Source organism: Condylura cristata, unplaced genomic scaffold (assembly GCF_000260355.1).
Source record: "Condylura cristata isolate star-nosed mole 26May11 unplaced genomic scaffold, ConCri1.0 scaffold00029, whole genome shotgun sequence".
In the NCBI taxonomy this organism is placed as follows: domain Eukaryota; kingdom Metazoa; phylum Chordata; class Mammalia; order Eulipotyphla; family Talpidae; genus Condylura; species Condylura cristata.
This window is the reverse complement of record NW_004567130.1, coordinates 18,447,228-18,464,461: the sequence shown is the minus strand read 5'-3', so window position 1 is coordinate 18,464,461 and position 17,234 is coordinate 18,447,228. Positions and strand designations below refer to the sequence as shown.

The 17,234-nt window shown below is 42.2% G+C and overlaps 1 protein-coding gene across 1 annotated transcript in view; it reads left to right on the top strand.

Annotated features, from left to right (window-relative positions):
• The first annotated feature begins 29 nt into the window (after positions 1–29).
• ARID4B (AT rich interactive domain 4B (RBP1-like)) overlaps positions 30–17,234 on the top strand; it is a 96,505-nt gene continuing 79,300 nt past the window's right edge. Inside the window, exon 1 of the mRNA XM_004690729.2 lies at positions 30–359. Within this exon, the coding sequence (XP_004690786.1) occupies positions 30–359 (330 nt within the window). The remainder of the gene's footprint in view (positions 360–17,234) is intronic.

The window sequence follows — 17,234 nt, the reverse complement described above, 5'->3', positions numbered from 1 at the left end:
CCGCGCGGGCCGTCCCGCTCGAGTTTGGGATGTCGGGGTGCAGCTCGCTCCCACCTGAAGTCGCCTGTGACGTTCGGGCCCGCGGCCCGCGCGAGTGGAACGCGGGGTCGGGCCTGTTGCAGAAAGTGGCCGCTGGTGTCGGTCGCCGAGGCAGCCCCGAGCCCCGCCGGGGACACCCCGGACAGGCCGGGAGACCGGTCCGGCCTCGGGCGGGCTGGGGCCGCGGGCTCGCCGCCGGGGTCCGGCAGTTACGTAATCGGGCTGGAGGCGGGGGCGCTCGGGCCGCGGGCGGGGGCGGCGCTCGCCTGCTGCTGCTGTGGCTCGAGGAAACCGAGAAAGTGGAGCATTTCGGGGCTCAGGTCGCCGGTTTCCCCTTTTCTTTCTCACTTCCTTCCCCTTCTCTGTTTAAAAAATGAAAGTGCCTTGGAGACTTGAGCCATAAACTTTTGAGTGTGCGGCAAATGCATGTTTTTTGTATCATTTGAGTGCTGCTAATTTTGAGCGTTCGCCACTCCGTCATTACAGCCTTTCCGAAGGGTGCGAGGACCGTTGAAAGGAAAGAGTGGTTAAGATAAATTTCCAATTTCACAGGAGGAAAGCTTCCTGCTGTGGTTCAGCAGAGCAGGTCTTTGGGAGGCTGCTGGCGAGTACTAGTGCTAAAAGTGAAGACTGACTTCTTAACAGCTTAGTTTCTTACCTGAGAATACTTTTCTTACAAAATTAGAACAGATTTTTTTAAATTGCCGTTCACAAAATATTCAGTATTTGACACAAAATATTCAGTATTTGACTTAAACTTTATTTTCGTATTTTTTTATCGCACAGCTGACATAGACGGATTAATGCTGTTTATCAGATCTTAAAAGACATACTGTGAAGCAAGCGCCTACGTTTTTATTCTTTGCTGTTTGCAGAAACGTAATTCAAATTTTAAGTTACTCAGTACTGAGGGGAAAAAGTGTTTAGCAGTGCTTTTCTGGTTGGTGCTTTGAAGTCCTAAAGTAAAAAGACATAAAGTGTTGCCATGTTTTGGAGGCAGTTTTTCAGGATTTTATGTAAGTAGAGCTCCTTTACTGACAAGGATACCCTTTCTTGTATTTTTTCCCACTGTGTTTTTGAGAAATATGACTGTAATACAAAGCAATCTTGTGTTTGATAGAGGTCATGATGTTGGTGCGATGTTGAGGCCTCTTTTCATCCTTTTGGTAGACCTTTCAGTGTTAATCATAGCATACTATCGGGACATGGTAGATCACTAAAGTTTGTAAGTAATTCCAAAACTTACATCATTTTCATTTTCTACCTTTTTTTAAAAAAAAATTCATACAACAACTGGGGTACAACCAGAGGTGTTTGTAGGGGAGGGTGTGAGAGGATTCACCAGTGACAGTGGGGAGCAGAACAGGCAGAGCCACTGAAACACTCACTGCTGAAGGAGCAGTGGGCCAGTCAGGAGGGGTCTGCTGTGCCCTGGGGTCACTCTCTGGCCAGGGATTGAGCTGGCTACTGCAGTGGCTGAAGACAGGTAGATAATGCTGAGACTTAACCCGTTTGGCTACCAGGGAGGGCCCCATTTTTTTTCTAACTAAAACTTTTCCTGCTTGTAGGTAGTGCACTTACGAATACCTCTCATTGCATTACAGTCAATTTTCAAGTGAAATGGGTTGGAGTAGGCTAGGTGGTTCAGAATCTTTGGGAGATTTAGTAGTGATTTGATGAGTACTTCAAATCTGGGGGATGGACTCCCCGAGGTACCATTCCTGTTGTGGCGATCACTGGCTTTGATCATATAAAGATAGTGACTTCATTACAAGCGCTTTCTCAGTGTCCTCCACTTGCGTAATGTTCTCTCGTCCTGCAGTTCCCTACCCCCCTTCTCCTTTCCCATCTCCCTTCCTTACCTGGCGCCCCCTCTGACAACTTTTTTCTTCCCTTTCTCCTTCCCTTCCTTTCTTCATTCTTGTTCGTTCCCTCCCTCCGTCCCTCTTCTTTCTTTTTGATCATTGAACAGCCCCTTTAGTGTGCCGCAGTGTGGCAGGGAGGTGATGAGCAAGTCTTGCTTTCAGTGAGGTCGCAACTGAGTAGAATGACCCAGGAAAAATTGGGCAAAAAAAGAGCATGTTGAGTTGTTGCTGTATGTAATTGTGCTTAGTGCTGGGGGAGGACAAAACTGGACAGCTTAAGAGAATCATGGCTTGTCTTCTGGGGGAATTGACACTTCAGCTGAATGGCAGAAAAGAGTGTTTCAGACAGGGAGCAACATGTTAGAAAATAAAGGGAAAAACAAAGATAATGTATCTGGATGCTCTTAAGTAGTTCACCGTAGCCAAGGGCTGGTGATTTTGTGGTTTAAAGTGTGATGTCTGTGTAATGGGAACAGGAGGGCAGTGATGGGAGGGAGGTAAAGCTAAATTAGGGGGTTGAAATTTTTCTCAAAATCTACGTGGAACTGAAGAGGTGTACAAGAAGTACTGAAGGTGTAGAGTCTGTGTAGCGATCACTTTGGTAAATAAGTGAAAGCACAGTGTAGTAAATCCATCACAAGGAAAATGTGAATGACTCTGGAGAGTCCAAGTTGAGTCCAAGTGACAGGTGTGAGTAATGCCCTGGGGCTGAATAATGCCCTGAGAGTGGGGTGGGGGGGGGGGTCGTGTTCTGAGGCAGCGAGGAAGTAGAATACAGGACCTAGTAGTAATTCATCTGGAGTAGGAGGAAGACCAGGGCTTGTCATGGGGACGCTGTTGTCACGTGAAGCATGTCGGCGGAGTAAAGGTGTAGGTCTCTCCGTATTTGCGGAATCCGAGCCGTCTGCATCCAGGTATCATCTTCTACTTGAGATGTGAGATTAATGGGGAGCAGATAGGGGCTTCGTTAATTAAATGTTAACCTCATCGTTAAGACTTAACTATAATATTTGAAGGGATTTAGATCTATAATATCTCACATGTATTTTGTGCTGAACATGGTTCTCTTTTAAGTGAACATGTAATTTTGTGAAAATACCAAGTTGCTTTCTCTGCTTATTGTAATTTTTAAAAGTATGTCAGGGCAGTACTTCAGGCATTGAAGAGCTACTGTGTGCTTGTACTGGACATGGTTCTAAGTTTTGAGGATACAGCAATGAACAGAACTAGCCTTGCACAGAGAGAGATCTGTGAGGGTAGACAGACAGCAATACACACGTACGTCTGTACATACCTTGGTAAGTGCTCTGAAGAGAAATGAAAGCAGGTCAAGACGAGGCCAGAGTGACACTGTCTATACTGCCTTTTGTTAGTCTTTAAGGATGACACTTAAGCTTCCTGTGTCACACGGCATTCCGTGAACTATTCAGTGATCTGGGTGAAGAGCATCCCAGACGGGATACGCAGGTGTATGGTCCTGAGGGGGAACATGTTTGACCTATATAACCTTCGCATTTTTAGGGATCAGAAGGAAGGTCTTAAGGGTGGTGGGAGATGAGTCTAGAGAGGTCACAAGATTCAGCAGAGGACAGGTCTCACAGGCCGTGCTAAGGACTTAGAGTATGAGTGTGTTAGTACGTCATTGATGGGTCTTAAGCAAGACAGAAAGTTGCTCTAATAGACATTTCCAAGTAGAACCCTAACGCTGTGTAGAGGCTAGATGGCAGGGGAGAGCAAGAGCTGCGTATGGAGGCCGAGCCCCAGGCCGTGTCAGGGCTGGTGGCGGCCACCCTGAGAGTGATGATACTGAAGGTGGGAGATGGGGTTTGAATGGCCTGATGGTGAAAAGTTTTGCTCTCTGCTACTTACAGAGAACGAACCCCTTTTCACTGTTAAAAAATGTTTGCTGTAACGGATTGGTGGATGAGATTCCAGGAAATGAGTGTAGCCGAGAAGGCGTCTCACCTTAGTCTTCCCTGGTTGGTGGGCAGTGAACATTGAAGCGAGCAGATCTTCCACTGTTTCTTAATTTTAGAAAATGGGGGTAATTGCACCCTTTAAAGGTACAATTCAGGCCCTCCCTGGTGGCGCAGCGGGTTAAAGCACAGCACTGAGAATCTAAAGCCGCTTCCGCATGAGTTCGATTCCCGCCTGCCCCGGAGGTGACCACATGGCGCGGCAGACCTCTCCTGACCCGCCCGCTGCTCCCCTCAGCAGTGTACTTCGTCGATCTCTGTTCTGCTCCCCATCTGTCTCTGGTGAAGCCTCTCACCGCCCCTGAGCCTCTGGCCTGTATCCCAGTTCTGTATGCACAAATAAATAAATCTTAAAAAAAAAAAAAAGGTACAATTCAGTGCTTCCTATTATTTCCCCAAGATTGTATATCCATCACACTGAAATTCTACATACTCATTTGCCCAGAAAGAAGCCCTGTATCTGTTAGCAGTCCTGATGGCTTTTTCTTCCTTTGGTTCCTGCTCTGGAAATTACGAATGTACTTTCTTTCTGAGTGTTTACTTTTTCTGGACATTTCCTATCAGTGGAATTTGTCTAACATGTGACCTTGTGCGCCTCATTTGTTTTACTGAGCCTAATGTTTTCAAGATGCATTACATTAATTTTGTAATGTGTCAGTACACCTGTCTTTTTATTGAGGAGTTATATTCTATTTTATGGATGTGCCACATTGTGTTAGTCTACTTACCAGTTGTTGGGCTTCTGGATTATCTTTACTTTTTGTCTACTATGAATGGTGATGCAGTGGACAAGTATCAGTATGTGTAAATGTGTACAGGCATCTGTGTGAACATCTATTAATTTTAGGTTCTAGGAGCAGACATTTTTCTCTTTGGGGTAGTTATATTACCTGTGGTAACCCTGTTGACAGAGTGTTTAATTTCAGATGTTTTGTGTTACTGTGGCAGATGGTCACCAAGGACTTGGCTGTTTTAAAAATTCATTCACCATTTATTGAATGCTTATGTGATGGTTTCTATTTTAGCCATGGAGGATAGATATATCAGTGAACAAAACAGGCAGAAATTCCTGACCCACTGGCTCTTATATTTGAAGGTGGGGTGAACAAACTAAAATAATCAGGAAAGCAACTTACTTTTTTGTCTTGTGATAAGTACATAGTGTAGAAATAAGAGGGACCTAAATAAGGAGGACAGGGACTATGCACGCTACGGCAGGGGCTTACTTTAGATGAGGCGGCCAAGTAGGCTTTCTGAGAAGACATTTGCTCTAGTATTTGATTTGAGGGAGGGATCGCGTGGCCTAACAGGCATCTTAATGTGTTCAGCGAGCTGTTCAGGTTCCGAAGGCAGGGCTGGAGTAGAGAAGGAGGTGAGGGATGGGGCTACCCCAGGTGAGGGGGTTGCAGCTTGGGGACAAAACAGATTAGATCAGATCAATCGGGTCGCCTAGGAACTTGAGGACCTTTACGGGACCGATAGAAATAAGTTTCCAACTGTAGGCTTTGAACGGAGAAATGATGCAGTCTTGTTTTTCAGTGGGTCAGGTTTTCGCTGCAGTTTTAAAAGATTATGAACATCACTGCTAGGTCTGACCACAGGCAGCTCAGGCATGAATCCGGCAGAGAGGGAGCTGTCTCCAAGAGGGAGAAAGGTGAGGTGCGGCCAGGTTCTTCTGGGTATCTTCAAGACCTGGACAGACAGCGCTCCCGAGGGCGCGCATGCATTCAGGGGGACACCAGGATTTTATTGACTGAAGACCTGAAAACTGGGGCTTGGGATGAAGTGAGGGCAGTGGAATTCTGGAAATAAGTGTTGGTAATAAGTGCTTTTCTGGGGCTCACCCTGTGAAATGTGACTATAGACAGAACCCAGATAATGCGAGGTGAGTGTGTTTAAGAGAGCAGTAAACGGTTACTTTAACTAGTTGTTAAAGAGCTGGACTCTGGTTGCCGTCTTTTGCCATGTCACCGAACAAAGGTGTTTCTGCATTTAGGAGAGCTGTGCAGTTCTGGTGTTCTACGTGTGATGACACTTCCAGGAACCAGTAGAAACTGTAGTTACATTAATCTTTTACTCATGTTGCAGATTGTGGGATATGTGACTTTTGACAGGCCATAAAATACAAATAGAATTACTAAAATTTTTTGCCTAGTACCTAACTGTAAAACATAACTTTTAGCTTAGTTTACTTTGAATATAAAAGACAAAGAAAGACAGCTCTCCTGCCCACCTGTGGCAGTGCAGGTGCCTCTTTTTCTTTTTCTAATAAACCTGTCCCTTTAAAATGCAAAACAAAACAAAATATTAAAGAAAATGTGTCAGTATTTCTTTTTGGTTGGACTGCCTTTAACCTGTGGACATTGAAAAGCAGGACTGTAAACCGGCTTTTATTCCTAGGCTGATGGACACACTTTTATTAAATACTTTCCATCAAAACCAGACAGTATTCTGCTTAAACCATTAATCTCAATGTAACTTAATTTTTAAGAGAACTTTCGTTTACAGATTATTACGTTTCTGCTCTTTTAAGAGTACAGGAAATGCTGACACTCACATGTCCCATGGAATTTAATATATTTCTAGAAATCTGGTAATAAATATTGAAATTGGAGCTAGCTCATGTTTGGGGAGAAAAAGAATATTTTATAAAACTATGTAAATAGCTGACTGAAAATAAAAGGCAGATCTACTCCAAAGTAAATCACCTTTGGTTCAAGAAAATATTTATCAAAATAATTGAAAAGTGTTGCTCTCGGTATCTGGAAACAGTTCTTAGCGCATTGGATGTTATTTATTAGTATGGTTAATCCACAGTCAGCTGCTGGGCTAATGGAACCCTCTGGCAGGGAGAACATCAGCTGAGAAGCAGCCACCCTTAGCGTTGAGCACTGGGGCGATGTGGAGACTGCCCGCCTGCGGGGCGGGGTCCTCCCGGCTTGACAAATTTGTGTGGGCAGACAGGTGGTAGAGACAGTGGTTCTGTAGGCCGTTAATAATGACTTTGAAGTGGGGAAAGCTACCAAAAGCTATTATTTTTAAATTATAAATTACCTATCAGTTAAGAGAAGGAGGATTCTGTACATCATTTTATACTGTTAACGCCAAGTCAAGTTGTGATGTATTTTGGACAGTGGGGTGGGTACTTCATACAGATGTTTGTTAAGTCATATTTTCTAGTTTATAGATACATTTTTTGGCACTGTGATTTAACTCTAGTATATCTGGAATCTTACCTCAAAGCTTTGACAAATAACAACTGTTATCTCCAAATTTGATAATCTTGCAGGGCGTAGTTGCTTATTTGAAGCTAGTTACTGATTCCTTCAATTGAAAACTACGCTTATTTTTTCATTACCTTAAAGCAGAAATTAAAATTAAACCTTTGAACAATGCTTTTATTTACTTTTAAAAGATTTATTTATTTGTAGAAGAATTGGGGTATAGGCCAGAGGTACGGGAGATGAAAGGACTCCCCAGAGACAGAGTGGGGAGCAGAACAAGCTGATCAATGAAGGACACTGCTGAGGGGAGCAGCGGGGAGACAGGAGAGGCCTGCTGCGCCCTGTGGACACTCCCTGGCCGGGGAGTGAACTCTTGCTGCAGTGGCTACCCCTGAGCTACCAGGGAGTCCCTCAATTGTATTTAAATAAAAGACTCATTGTACAGTGATAATAAAAATTATATTTGAATATCACTACAAAAGATTTTTTGTTTAGTTGTAATACCCGATAACAGTGTAATTAGGAGAGAGATCAAGAGCATGTGGTTTAGAAGAGAGGTCTCGATCTTAGTACTTTCTTTTCCTCATTTGATGAAGTTGGGTAAATTTATTTCTGAAATGAAAGTGAGCACTATTTTCATTTTTATAAAACAGATAATAAAAATATAGCTATCTTACAGGATTAAGTGCTAACTGAAGGAACGTCTAAAATACTTCACTGTGTTTGGAATCATTCTGTACAGTTGTTACTGTGTTACTAACTGTATTCTGATCAAAAGCCCACCACTGCTTTTATAAACAAAGGATTTTTGAGCAGAGGGTTTCTTGAGAGTAAAGGACCACTTTCCTGCTTAGCAAATCGTGGGCAGTTTTCTTCAGCTCTCCAAGAAGCCTGGTGTCCTCACCTGCACTGGTAAAGCGTGGCTGTAGTAGTCCTTGCTGCACAGGCTTTTGGGAGTAACTGAATGTAATTACATGTTCTACTGGGTGTCAGCCGCTCAGTAGATTGAAACTATTACTACTAGTTCTGTGGAAAGCACTTGTGAAGTATAGTGAATTTAAATGGACTTTGCAGTGACATGGGGATTCTATACTTGCTAACTTCAATTTTGGAGGGAAATTGGGAAGTTTGTGATGAAATTAAAACCAGTTATTTTTGTCTTTATGAAATCCTTTAAAACAGAATGCTTCATCGAAGGTGAAAACCATACTTTATGCTAAGAACGCTCATCCCACTTCAACCCTTTATTTATTGGAGCCCTTCCTGATCTAGAAGCTTCTCTTAGTAAATATAACTCATTTCCTCTCTTCTAGTTTGCTGCTGACTTGTCAGGATAGGATTCTTTCAAGGGAAAAGTAAATTTAACTTCCACGCCTAGGAGCTTGTTACTGGATTAGTGAACCACTGGAGATACTTGTTTGGAGTATCCATCTCTGGTCTTATGGAGGGCATTTTTTTTTTTTCCTTTTCCTTGATTAGAAGATTGTTCTGATTTCACAGTCACTGGAGCTAGGCTAGCGTGGTGAGCCTGTGGGGGTGTAGTAAATGAGTCCTGGACCCTGCCAAACTTGAGCATCTTTCTAAGAGAGGAGTAAAACGAAAGCTGAAGATGTGGCGTGAAGACACAGGAGGTGCTATTAACTGTCACAGCCTATATGCAAAAGCGTGGCTCGGATCTCATTGAAAAAAATTTATTTCAGCTTGTCATATTTGAATGTTGTTCTTGGTAAGGATATTTCACCAAAAGACACAATTCTTTGTTTATGCACTTTTCTGAATGTTCAATGATTTTAAAAAGCCGCGCTTTTGAAATTTATAAGTTGCCTATTTTTGCTTTGCTTCAACTTGCACATTTTTTTCCTAAAGTAATTCTGTTGTTTGCAAGACTAAATGAATTTTTATTATAAAGCCAATGCAAGTTAGCTGTAAACAGTAAATCTTACAGAAGTGTTAGTGCATAATAAAAGTGATTTACATACCTTGTCTCACTTCCTGTTGGCAGCTTGAGTTAACATTTCGGGTATATTCTTTTTTTCTTTTTTGACAAACTTACTTGTATTTGTTTTGTTTAGTTTTGCAAAAATGGGCTCATACTTTACATGATTTGTAACTTTTTTTTACACTATTTCAGCACATACAGATCCATGTCATTTTCCCCCCATAAGTTACACAAGATTTTGTTCTCATTTAGTGTGCTGTTCTATTTGCCACCAAATGATTTAATGTAGGGCACCATTTTTTTTTTTTGCTTTAAAATTTGTTTAATATTTATTTTTATTTATATATACAAGAACTAGAGTGCACACCAGACGCTTGGGGGTGGGTGACAGGATTCAGCAGAGTGGGAGTAGAACAGGTAGATCCACTGAAATCCACTGCTGAGGGAGCAGCAGGTGACACAGGAGAGGTCTGCTGAGCCCTGTGTGTTGTTAGCTCCCTGGCTGGCTGTAGCTTGATAGAGCTGAGGTTTTAACCCCTGCTCCACTAGGTAGGCCCTCTTTAGCTTTAATTTTTGATGGAAGCCTCATTTATCACATGATAAACCTTGCTTACCATAGCAGTGTTCTCACATTTAGTAGGTATTCGGTAAATACATTGATTTATGTTACTGTCTATGTAGCACCACCAGGTCATGAATAGTCCCGGTCATCTAGAACATACATGGGTGCCTCCGTGGCCCTGTAGGTTCTTAGAAATTCTATTAATGAAATCTGCCTGCTTGAGATGGCTATTAAAGGTAAATTGTAAGCACTAGTTAGGGAGCATCCCCAGGTTCTGGTTAGATGACTGTTTCCAAAGAAGTGAATGCAGTGCTCCGGATTCCTCGTAGCATTTATTTGAAAGGTGACTTTTGACTTTTGGGACAGACCACTGTAGACAGTGACTCCGGCAGATAGATGCTGGGTCAGAATATGTGGTTTATAAAGGATTTTTTTTAAATTTGTTTATGCTTACAGAACTGGGGTACAGGTCACAGGTGTGGGGGGTGAGAGGACTCCCCAGAGACTGAGTGGGGAGCAGAACAGGCATATCTACTGAAATACACTACTGAGGGGAGCAGTGGGCAGGTCAGGAGAGGTCTGCTGCGCCATGTGGGTCAGCTCCCTGGCGGGGGTTTGAACTCATGCTGCAGTGGCTTTGAAGAGCTTCATAATACTTTAACCTGTTATGCCACCAGGGAGAGCCCTATAAAGGATTTATTAATGCTATACTACAATGTTTTTAAATGGCACATTACGATTTTAAAGTTTCATAATCATTACTGATTTCTTGTGACATCCTTTTGAGTCAGGTCATCAGCATTTTCCCTTTTTTTGTGGCTAAAGAGGCAGAGGCAAAGTTGTTGAGCGATTTGCCCACAGGCACATGTGTAAAGGATGATAGAATCTGTTCTCTTGTTAGCAAACTGAATCCTGGTGCCTCTCTGCTAGTTTTAAGTAATAAAGTTGTTGCTACTTAGTGACCTTTGAAGGCTTTACTGAATGGTGACTACAGGTTAGAAACCTTTTAGCTACTTTTTATATTGAAGGCAAACAGTTTTTAACATCCTTGTATCCTGGGACTAAGTATCCTTATATAAATTTACCTTTAAAAAGTAGAAGAAAACATTAAAATGAAGTATGGTGCACTTAGTTCTGGAAGAATCTTTACTAACTTAAAACTTGGTATTGCTAACTTAGCTGAAAATAGTACTAGACTTTGAAGAGTTTTTTTTTTTTTTTTTTAGATGTATTTTGCACACACAACTGGGGTACAGGCCAGAGGTACAGAGGTAGTGAAAGGATTCTCCAGAGACAGAGTGGGAAGCAGAACAGGCAGATGGGTGAAAAACACTGCTGAGGGGAGTGGGTGGTTGAGGGGAAGTAGACAGAAGAGGTCTGCTGCGCCATGTGGGTCACTCTTTGGCCTGGGATCAAACTCCCTCTGAAGCAGCTGCCACAAGCTTCATAGTGCTGCGTTTTAACCTGTTGTGCCACCAGAGAGAGCCTGAAGAGTTAGTATTTTAAAGTAGACAAAAAATGCAGGCTTTATTGCCACAGAGAATTTTGAGTTTGAACACTGTGGTCCGTAGACCAAGAGTAGGTTCCAAAAGTTCACTTGGTGACCAAATAGGCTTAGATCCCAACTGTTCTATCAAGTGACAAAGCAGAAGTTTCTCTAGATTTTAGAAAGTTTTAAGTCTCGTCTGGGTGTCATTATTTAACTTAGAAGTTTACCTGTTCTTTGGAAACATTCTCTGTTTTACCTTTTGAACTTGTTTCTGTTGTTCCATCCTTCTCTTAATATAATTATTTTTTCTGGGCCCTCCCTGGTGGCGCAGTGGGTTAAAGCGCAGCACTATAGGCTGGCCACAGCCACTACAGTGCACATTTGATTCCCCCCCAACCTCTGCCCTGAAGGTGACAACCACAGGGCAGAGCAGACCTCTCCTGTTTCCTCACTGCTCCCCTCAGCAGTGTCCTTCATCAGTCTGCCTGTTCTGCTCCCCACTCTGTCTCTGGTGCATCCTCTCACCACCCCTGCACCTCTGGCCTGTACCCCAGTTCTGTATGAATAAGTGAACCTTAAAAAATTTTTTTGTTGTTGTTGTATTTGTAACCTTTTATCCTCCGAGTTGTAAAAAATTCCAAATGAATGAATCCTGCCTTGATGGTAGGGAGGGTGGGGGAGGGAGTTTCAAGTAACAGGCAGCTACTATGAAATATTTTATTTGGGGGTTATATAATATAGACTCTGAAAAGGATACATTCAATTTTGGAGTGTTAAGACATACTTTGATAAGAGTTTAAGTCTGATAATAATAAATGGTTACTTTTCTTGCCCTTAGGTAATTAGTGCAGTTCTGTGTTTTAGTAAACATGTAATTTCTAAATAGATCTTTTATTACTGTGGTCACATATTTAATTCAAAGTCTAATGGTCATAATTCTCTCTTGTTTTGGAAATAGTATATTTATCATACAACTTCTGCTTTGGTGATGTTCTTTATGCCATCATCAAAGTTATCATTTTTCTGGTGACAATTTTGATGTTACTTATTTAGTGCTTAATATATTCAGACATTTTTTAAAAAGGATTTATTTTTATTTATGCATATAAGAACCAGGATGTAGACCAGAGGTGTGAGGGTTGAGAGGATTCACCAGAGACAGAGTAGGGAGCAGAGCAGGCAGATCTGCTGAAACATAACTGCTAACCAGAGCAGCAGGAGGACAGGAGAGGTCTGCTGCGCTCTGTGAGTCACTCCCTGGCCAGGATTGAGCTCATGTAGCAGTGGCTGGTGATAGCTTGTTAGTGCTGAGACTTTAAGCCCTGCACCACTGAAAGGTTCATATGAATTTTCTTATTTTACAAATGAAAAAAAAAATCAAAGGTGAGAAAGATTATGTAGTTGTCACTATGTTCATGCCACTAATAAGTGGCAGAGCTAGGATTTATTTATTACTTTTTAAAGATTTTATTTGGTTTTGTGTAGAACTGTGGGAGGTGATAGGATTCACCAGAGACAGAGTGGGGAGCAGAGCAGGTGGATTTTATGGAAACACTGCTGTGGGAAGCCCTGGAGGGACAGGAGGGCTGCAGTACTCTATGTGGGTCAGTTCCCTGCCTGAGATCTGAACTCAGACTGCCATGATGGGCCCTCACTGTGATGGTGCTGGTATTTAACCCCGAGGCCGCCAGTGAGGCCCAGCCAGAGTTAAGATTTAAACCGATGTATTGGAAACCAGAGCTTTAACTTTTTTATTTATTTTGTAAGATATATTTATTTGTGTTTACAGAACTGGAGTACAGGCCAGAGGTGTGGTAGGTGAGAAGACTGACCAGAGGCAGAGTGGGGAGCAGAACAGGCGAATCTATTGAAATACACTGCTGAGGGGAGCAGTGTGTGGGTCAGGAGAGGTCTGCCGCGCCTTGTGGGTCAGCTCCTTGGCAGGGTCGAACTGCCTAACTGCCACAGTGGCTTTGGAGAGCTTCATAGTGCGGTGCTTTAACCCCTTGCGCCAGCAGGGAGAATCATAACTTTTTTATTTTTTTAATAAAAAGAAAAACTTTTAGGCCCTCCCTGGTGGCGCAGCGGGTTAAAGCACAGCACTGAGAATCTGAAGCCACTTCCGCATGAGTTCGATTCCCGCCTGCCGCCTGCCCCGGAGGAGACCACATGGCGAGCCAGACCTCTCCTGACCCGCCCGCTGCTCCCCTCAGCAGTGTACTTCGTCGATCTGCCTGTTCTGCTCCCCACTCTGTCTCTGGTGAAGCCTCTCACCGCCCCTGAGCCTCTGGCCTGTACCCCAGTTCTGTATGAATAAATAAATAAATCTTAAAAAAAAAAAAAAAAAAAAGAAAAACTTTTAAGTCACCATTGATTTATAACATACGGTTTCGGGTACACGGCTTTCTGAGTCAACATTGGACTGGTGTGTTTGCCGCCAGGAGCCTCGTCCTTACACATCCCGTCCATTTGGCCTCTTTTCCCCATTTAGCCCACCCTCAGTCTCTTGCTAACACTGCTGCTGTTTTTCTTCTTAACATACATATTTTTCAAATCATAAAATTTTTGGTGACTTGTGGATGTGTGTGTGTGAGCATGTGTGTAAATGTAAGTGTATTGAGAGAAATTTTGAAATAGAGTTGAAATTGGATACTGAAAAGAGACCGTTTAAGATACACAAATGTGTTCTTGCTTAGCATTACTTAGAGTTTTCAGATGTGGACCTTGCATTAACAAGGTTCCATATTTTTATACAACAAGGGAAGCAGAAGCTAGAAACAGTTCTGGTAAATGTTCATAAAAAGCAGGTTTTTGTTCTACAAAGTACAAACTTTACCTATTTAAAAATCATTTTTTGTGAATTTTTGTTCTTGGGTGCTGAGCAAATAAGTTGCTGTTTATGTTTTTAAAAGCTATTTAGAATTCAGGATTAACATGCAAAATTTTTTTAGGAATCAAGAAACTTATCTAAGATTTTCGAAGTTGAATTTGAGGCATTGAATGGGACAGGTTCTTGTAACTCATTGCTAAATTTCACTAATTACTATTATGTCCACAAAGCCATGCAGCACACTTACTTCCTGCAAAATGGTGATAGAATTAGGTACGCTACTTGCTTCCTGTTGTTGATGCAGCAGACTGCCATAAAATTAGTGGCTTACATCAGCGCAGTTTATTTTTCAGTTCCGGAGGTCTCAAGTCCACAGCGGGTTTCACGGCCTGTGTTCCTTTGCAGAAACGATGTGGGGCTCTTGCTAACCTCCTCTGGCTTCTTGGAACCATGCAGGTCCTTGCACCACGGCTGCTCCATCTTCAGTACCAGCAGCCTAGTATCTACCCATTTCTGATTTTCTTTTTTTGAGACTTATTTACGCATGTATACAGAACTGGGGTACAGGCCAGAGGGGCGGGGTGAGACAGGAACCCATGTTGCAGTGGCTGCGGTAGCTTCATCTGCTGTGCCACCAGGGAGGCCCACATCTCTTGAGATTTTCATACTGTCTTTTCTGCCTCCCTCTTTTACTTGAATTAGGACCCTGTGGTTTCCTTGGACCCTCCCAAATAGTCCATGCCAATCTCCCTATTTCAAGGTCAGCTGATTAACAGCCTTAATTCCATCTGCAACCTTAGAAACTGTCCCCTGCCTTGCCCCCTAGTTATTTCACATGTTTATAGATCCTGGGGACCAGGACAGGGACAGTGCTTTTAGATTAGTAAAATGATTACACCTTTCAGACATTTCCACGAAATGAGGTTAGTATTACTGGTTACCCACAAAGAAGCTCCAGATCAATGCAGCCAGACCAGGCCAGTCTGTGCCAGAATTTACAACAGCTGCTTTCTGGTTGAGCACATTTGCTAGGTGGATACATGCTTAGAGATAGGTACCCAGTGGACTTGATAGAAATTCCAGTCAGAATCCCTGGAATTAAGACTGGTCTGGAGCAGAACAAGGCATCAGTAATCAAACTTACCTTAGAGGCTGACACTTGACTGCTGTTTAGTTTTCATTTGAGTCTTAAAAGGTAGGTGTTTGCTAGAAGTCAACTTTCTCAGTCTTTGCTTGTTGTGGAAAGTGATGATTAACAGGACAGTGTGGAGAAAAATATGAACACTTTCATTTGGTTTATGACTTGAATGTTTAAAAGATACAACTGCTTTTTAAAGCTTAAAGCAGCAGTAGACTTTTCTCTGACCTTCATTTTTTTTTTTTTTCAGATTAAGATAGATAATTAAGGGAGCTCTTAAGTAATTGCCATTTTAAATCACAATTGCTTATGATTGTTTTGTGTGTGTCTAGTTGATTTTCTTTGTTGAAGGTAAGGTTGGAGAATTGCTGTCTTAATGTTCTTGATCGATCTGTGGTGACCATTTTACTAGTTTAGCTCGGGCTTAGTCTTTGACACTCCAAATCATGGCACCCAGAGGCAGGTCCACAGAATGAAGGGGTAGCTAGCTGGCAGCAGTGGTTGCTAGAAAACCCACAAAGGGGTTGGTCTGCTGTGTTATCTCTTGTCAGGTTCAGATGTGTGGTGCACTGCTCTAGACTGAGTTTGATGAGACATTTGTTCGTGAACATTCACGAGGTCATCTTCTAGATACCACAGAAGGAAAGTGGTCTGCTGATTCTTTCTGTCTTATCACAGCCCTGCTTAAAAATAAGATTTTCTCAGTTCTGTGGTTGGAAAAAATCGTATCTTCCTGGATTGTATAATCATGTATTTCCTTGCACACATAACTAATGACTGCGTATGTTGGAGATTAGAATGTGTCTGAACAGTAAGCTGTACAGTGATTTGTTTTTTTGCAGCATGACAGGAGTCTCCAACTCTAGGTATCTTCCTGATTCGAACACTTGTCTCTGTGCTGTCACTGTCCTCCGCATATTCCTGATGGCATGCCCATAGTCCCCAGTGGCAGGCAGAATCGTGGGCAGCAATTTCTTTTCATAACTGCATCAGTACAAAATCAATTTCGCTAAGTTCTCTGTGCTATAAATGGTAGTTTTATACTTTCGAAGAATGTGTTTTTATGTCTCTCAGCGATTTTGTAGTGTTTCTATAGATGTAGATATGCAATGTATGTGTATGAATGCAGATATTGAATGACTCGACTTTGATTGTACATGTAGCACTGTATAGAAATTGCCTGTTTTTAAAAATTAAATGTCAGTACCTCTTTTTACTGGAAGTTGTAAAGTCAGCCATCACTCCACATTGTAAGACTGTCAGAGGTCTGCTTTGGGATGTGCGTTGCTGACCTCATTATCCCTTCTTCTTGTCTTAACTGTTGTATCAATAAGTTGCATGACCTTAGGCAACTTGTTTCTTTGGTTCTTATTTTCAGCATCTGAACACTGAGGAGAATAATAATTACTTTGTTGTTTAATTATGAATTAAATATGATGATGCAGATGAACTACTTACTACTATGTTTGGTGTATGACTGCCCAAAATTTATAACTGCAATGTATTATGGGGTGGGGGAAATCACTTTTACTACCTGACTTCAAATTTCTCATAGCTAATAACTTAGAATATGTACTCGGGATGGTTACTGTGCATTACTTTGTGGCAAAACTAAATAGTGTGCTTATAACCTAGAATTATCGGAAACCAAGTTTATGTAGTTTTGATTAATCTTTGTTCTTGGGACCTCACCCCCCAAGAACTATTAATCATCAAACTTGGACTTTCAAAAAATTGCAGCAATCAAATTATTATTATTCCATTTTCCCTCCTAGTGTTCAGTAAAATAAAATTGAGTGGAAAACAAATGTAATAGGGTAAAAATGAAAACAGTGAACAGCTAGCTATAAGCCAGAGACATTTTATGGGGGTAGGAGGCAAAATGGGATCAGAACTGGGGTGTGAAGAGTGCACTGGACTGTGGTGATGGCACACAGGTGAATTGATGTTAGGAAGCCCCATAGGGATTACAAATGAGATAGAAAAATGCACAAAGTGTAGAATGATGTATAAAAACAAAATGTATATTTAAAAATAAAAAAATGAGGGCCCTCCCTGGTGGCGCAGCGGGTTAAAGCACTGCACTGAGAAGCTAAAAAGCCACTTCCGCATGAGTTCGATTCCCGCCTGCCCCGGAAGTGACCACATGGCGCGGCAGACCTCTCCTGACCC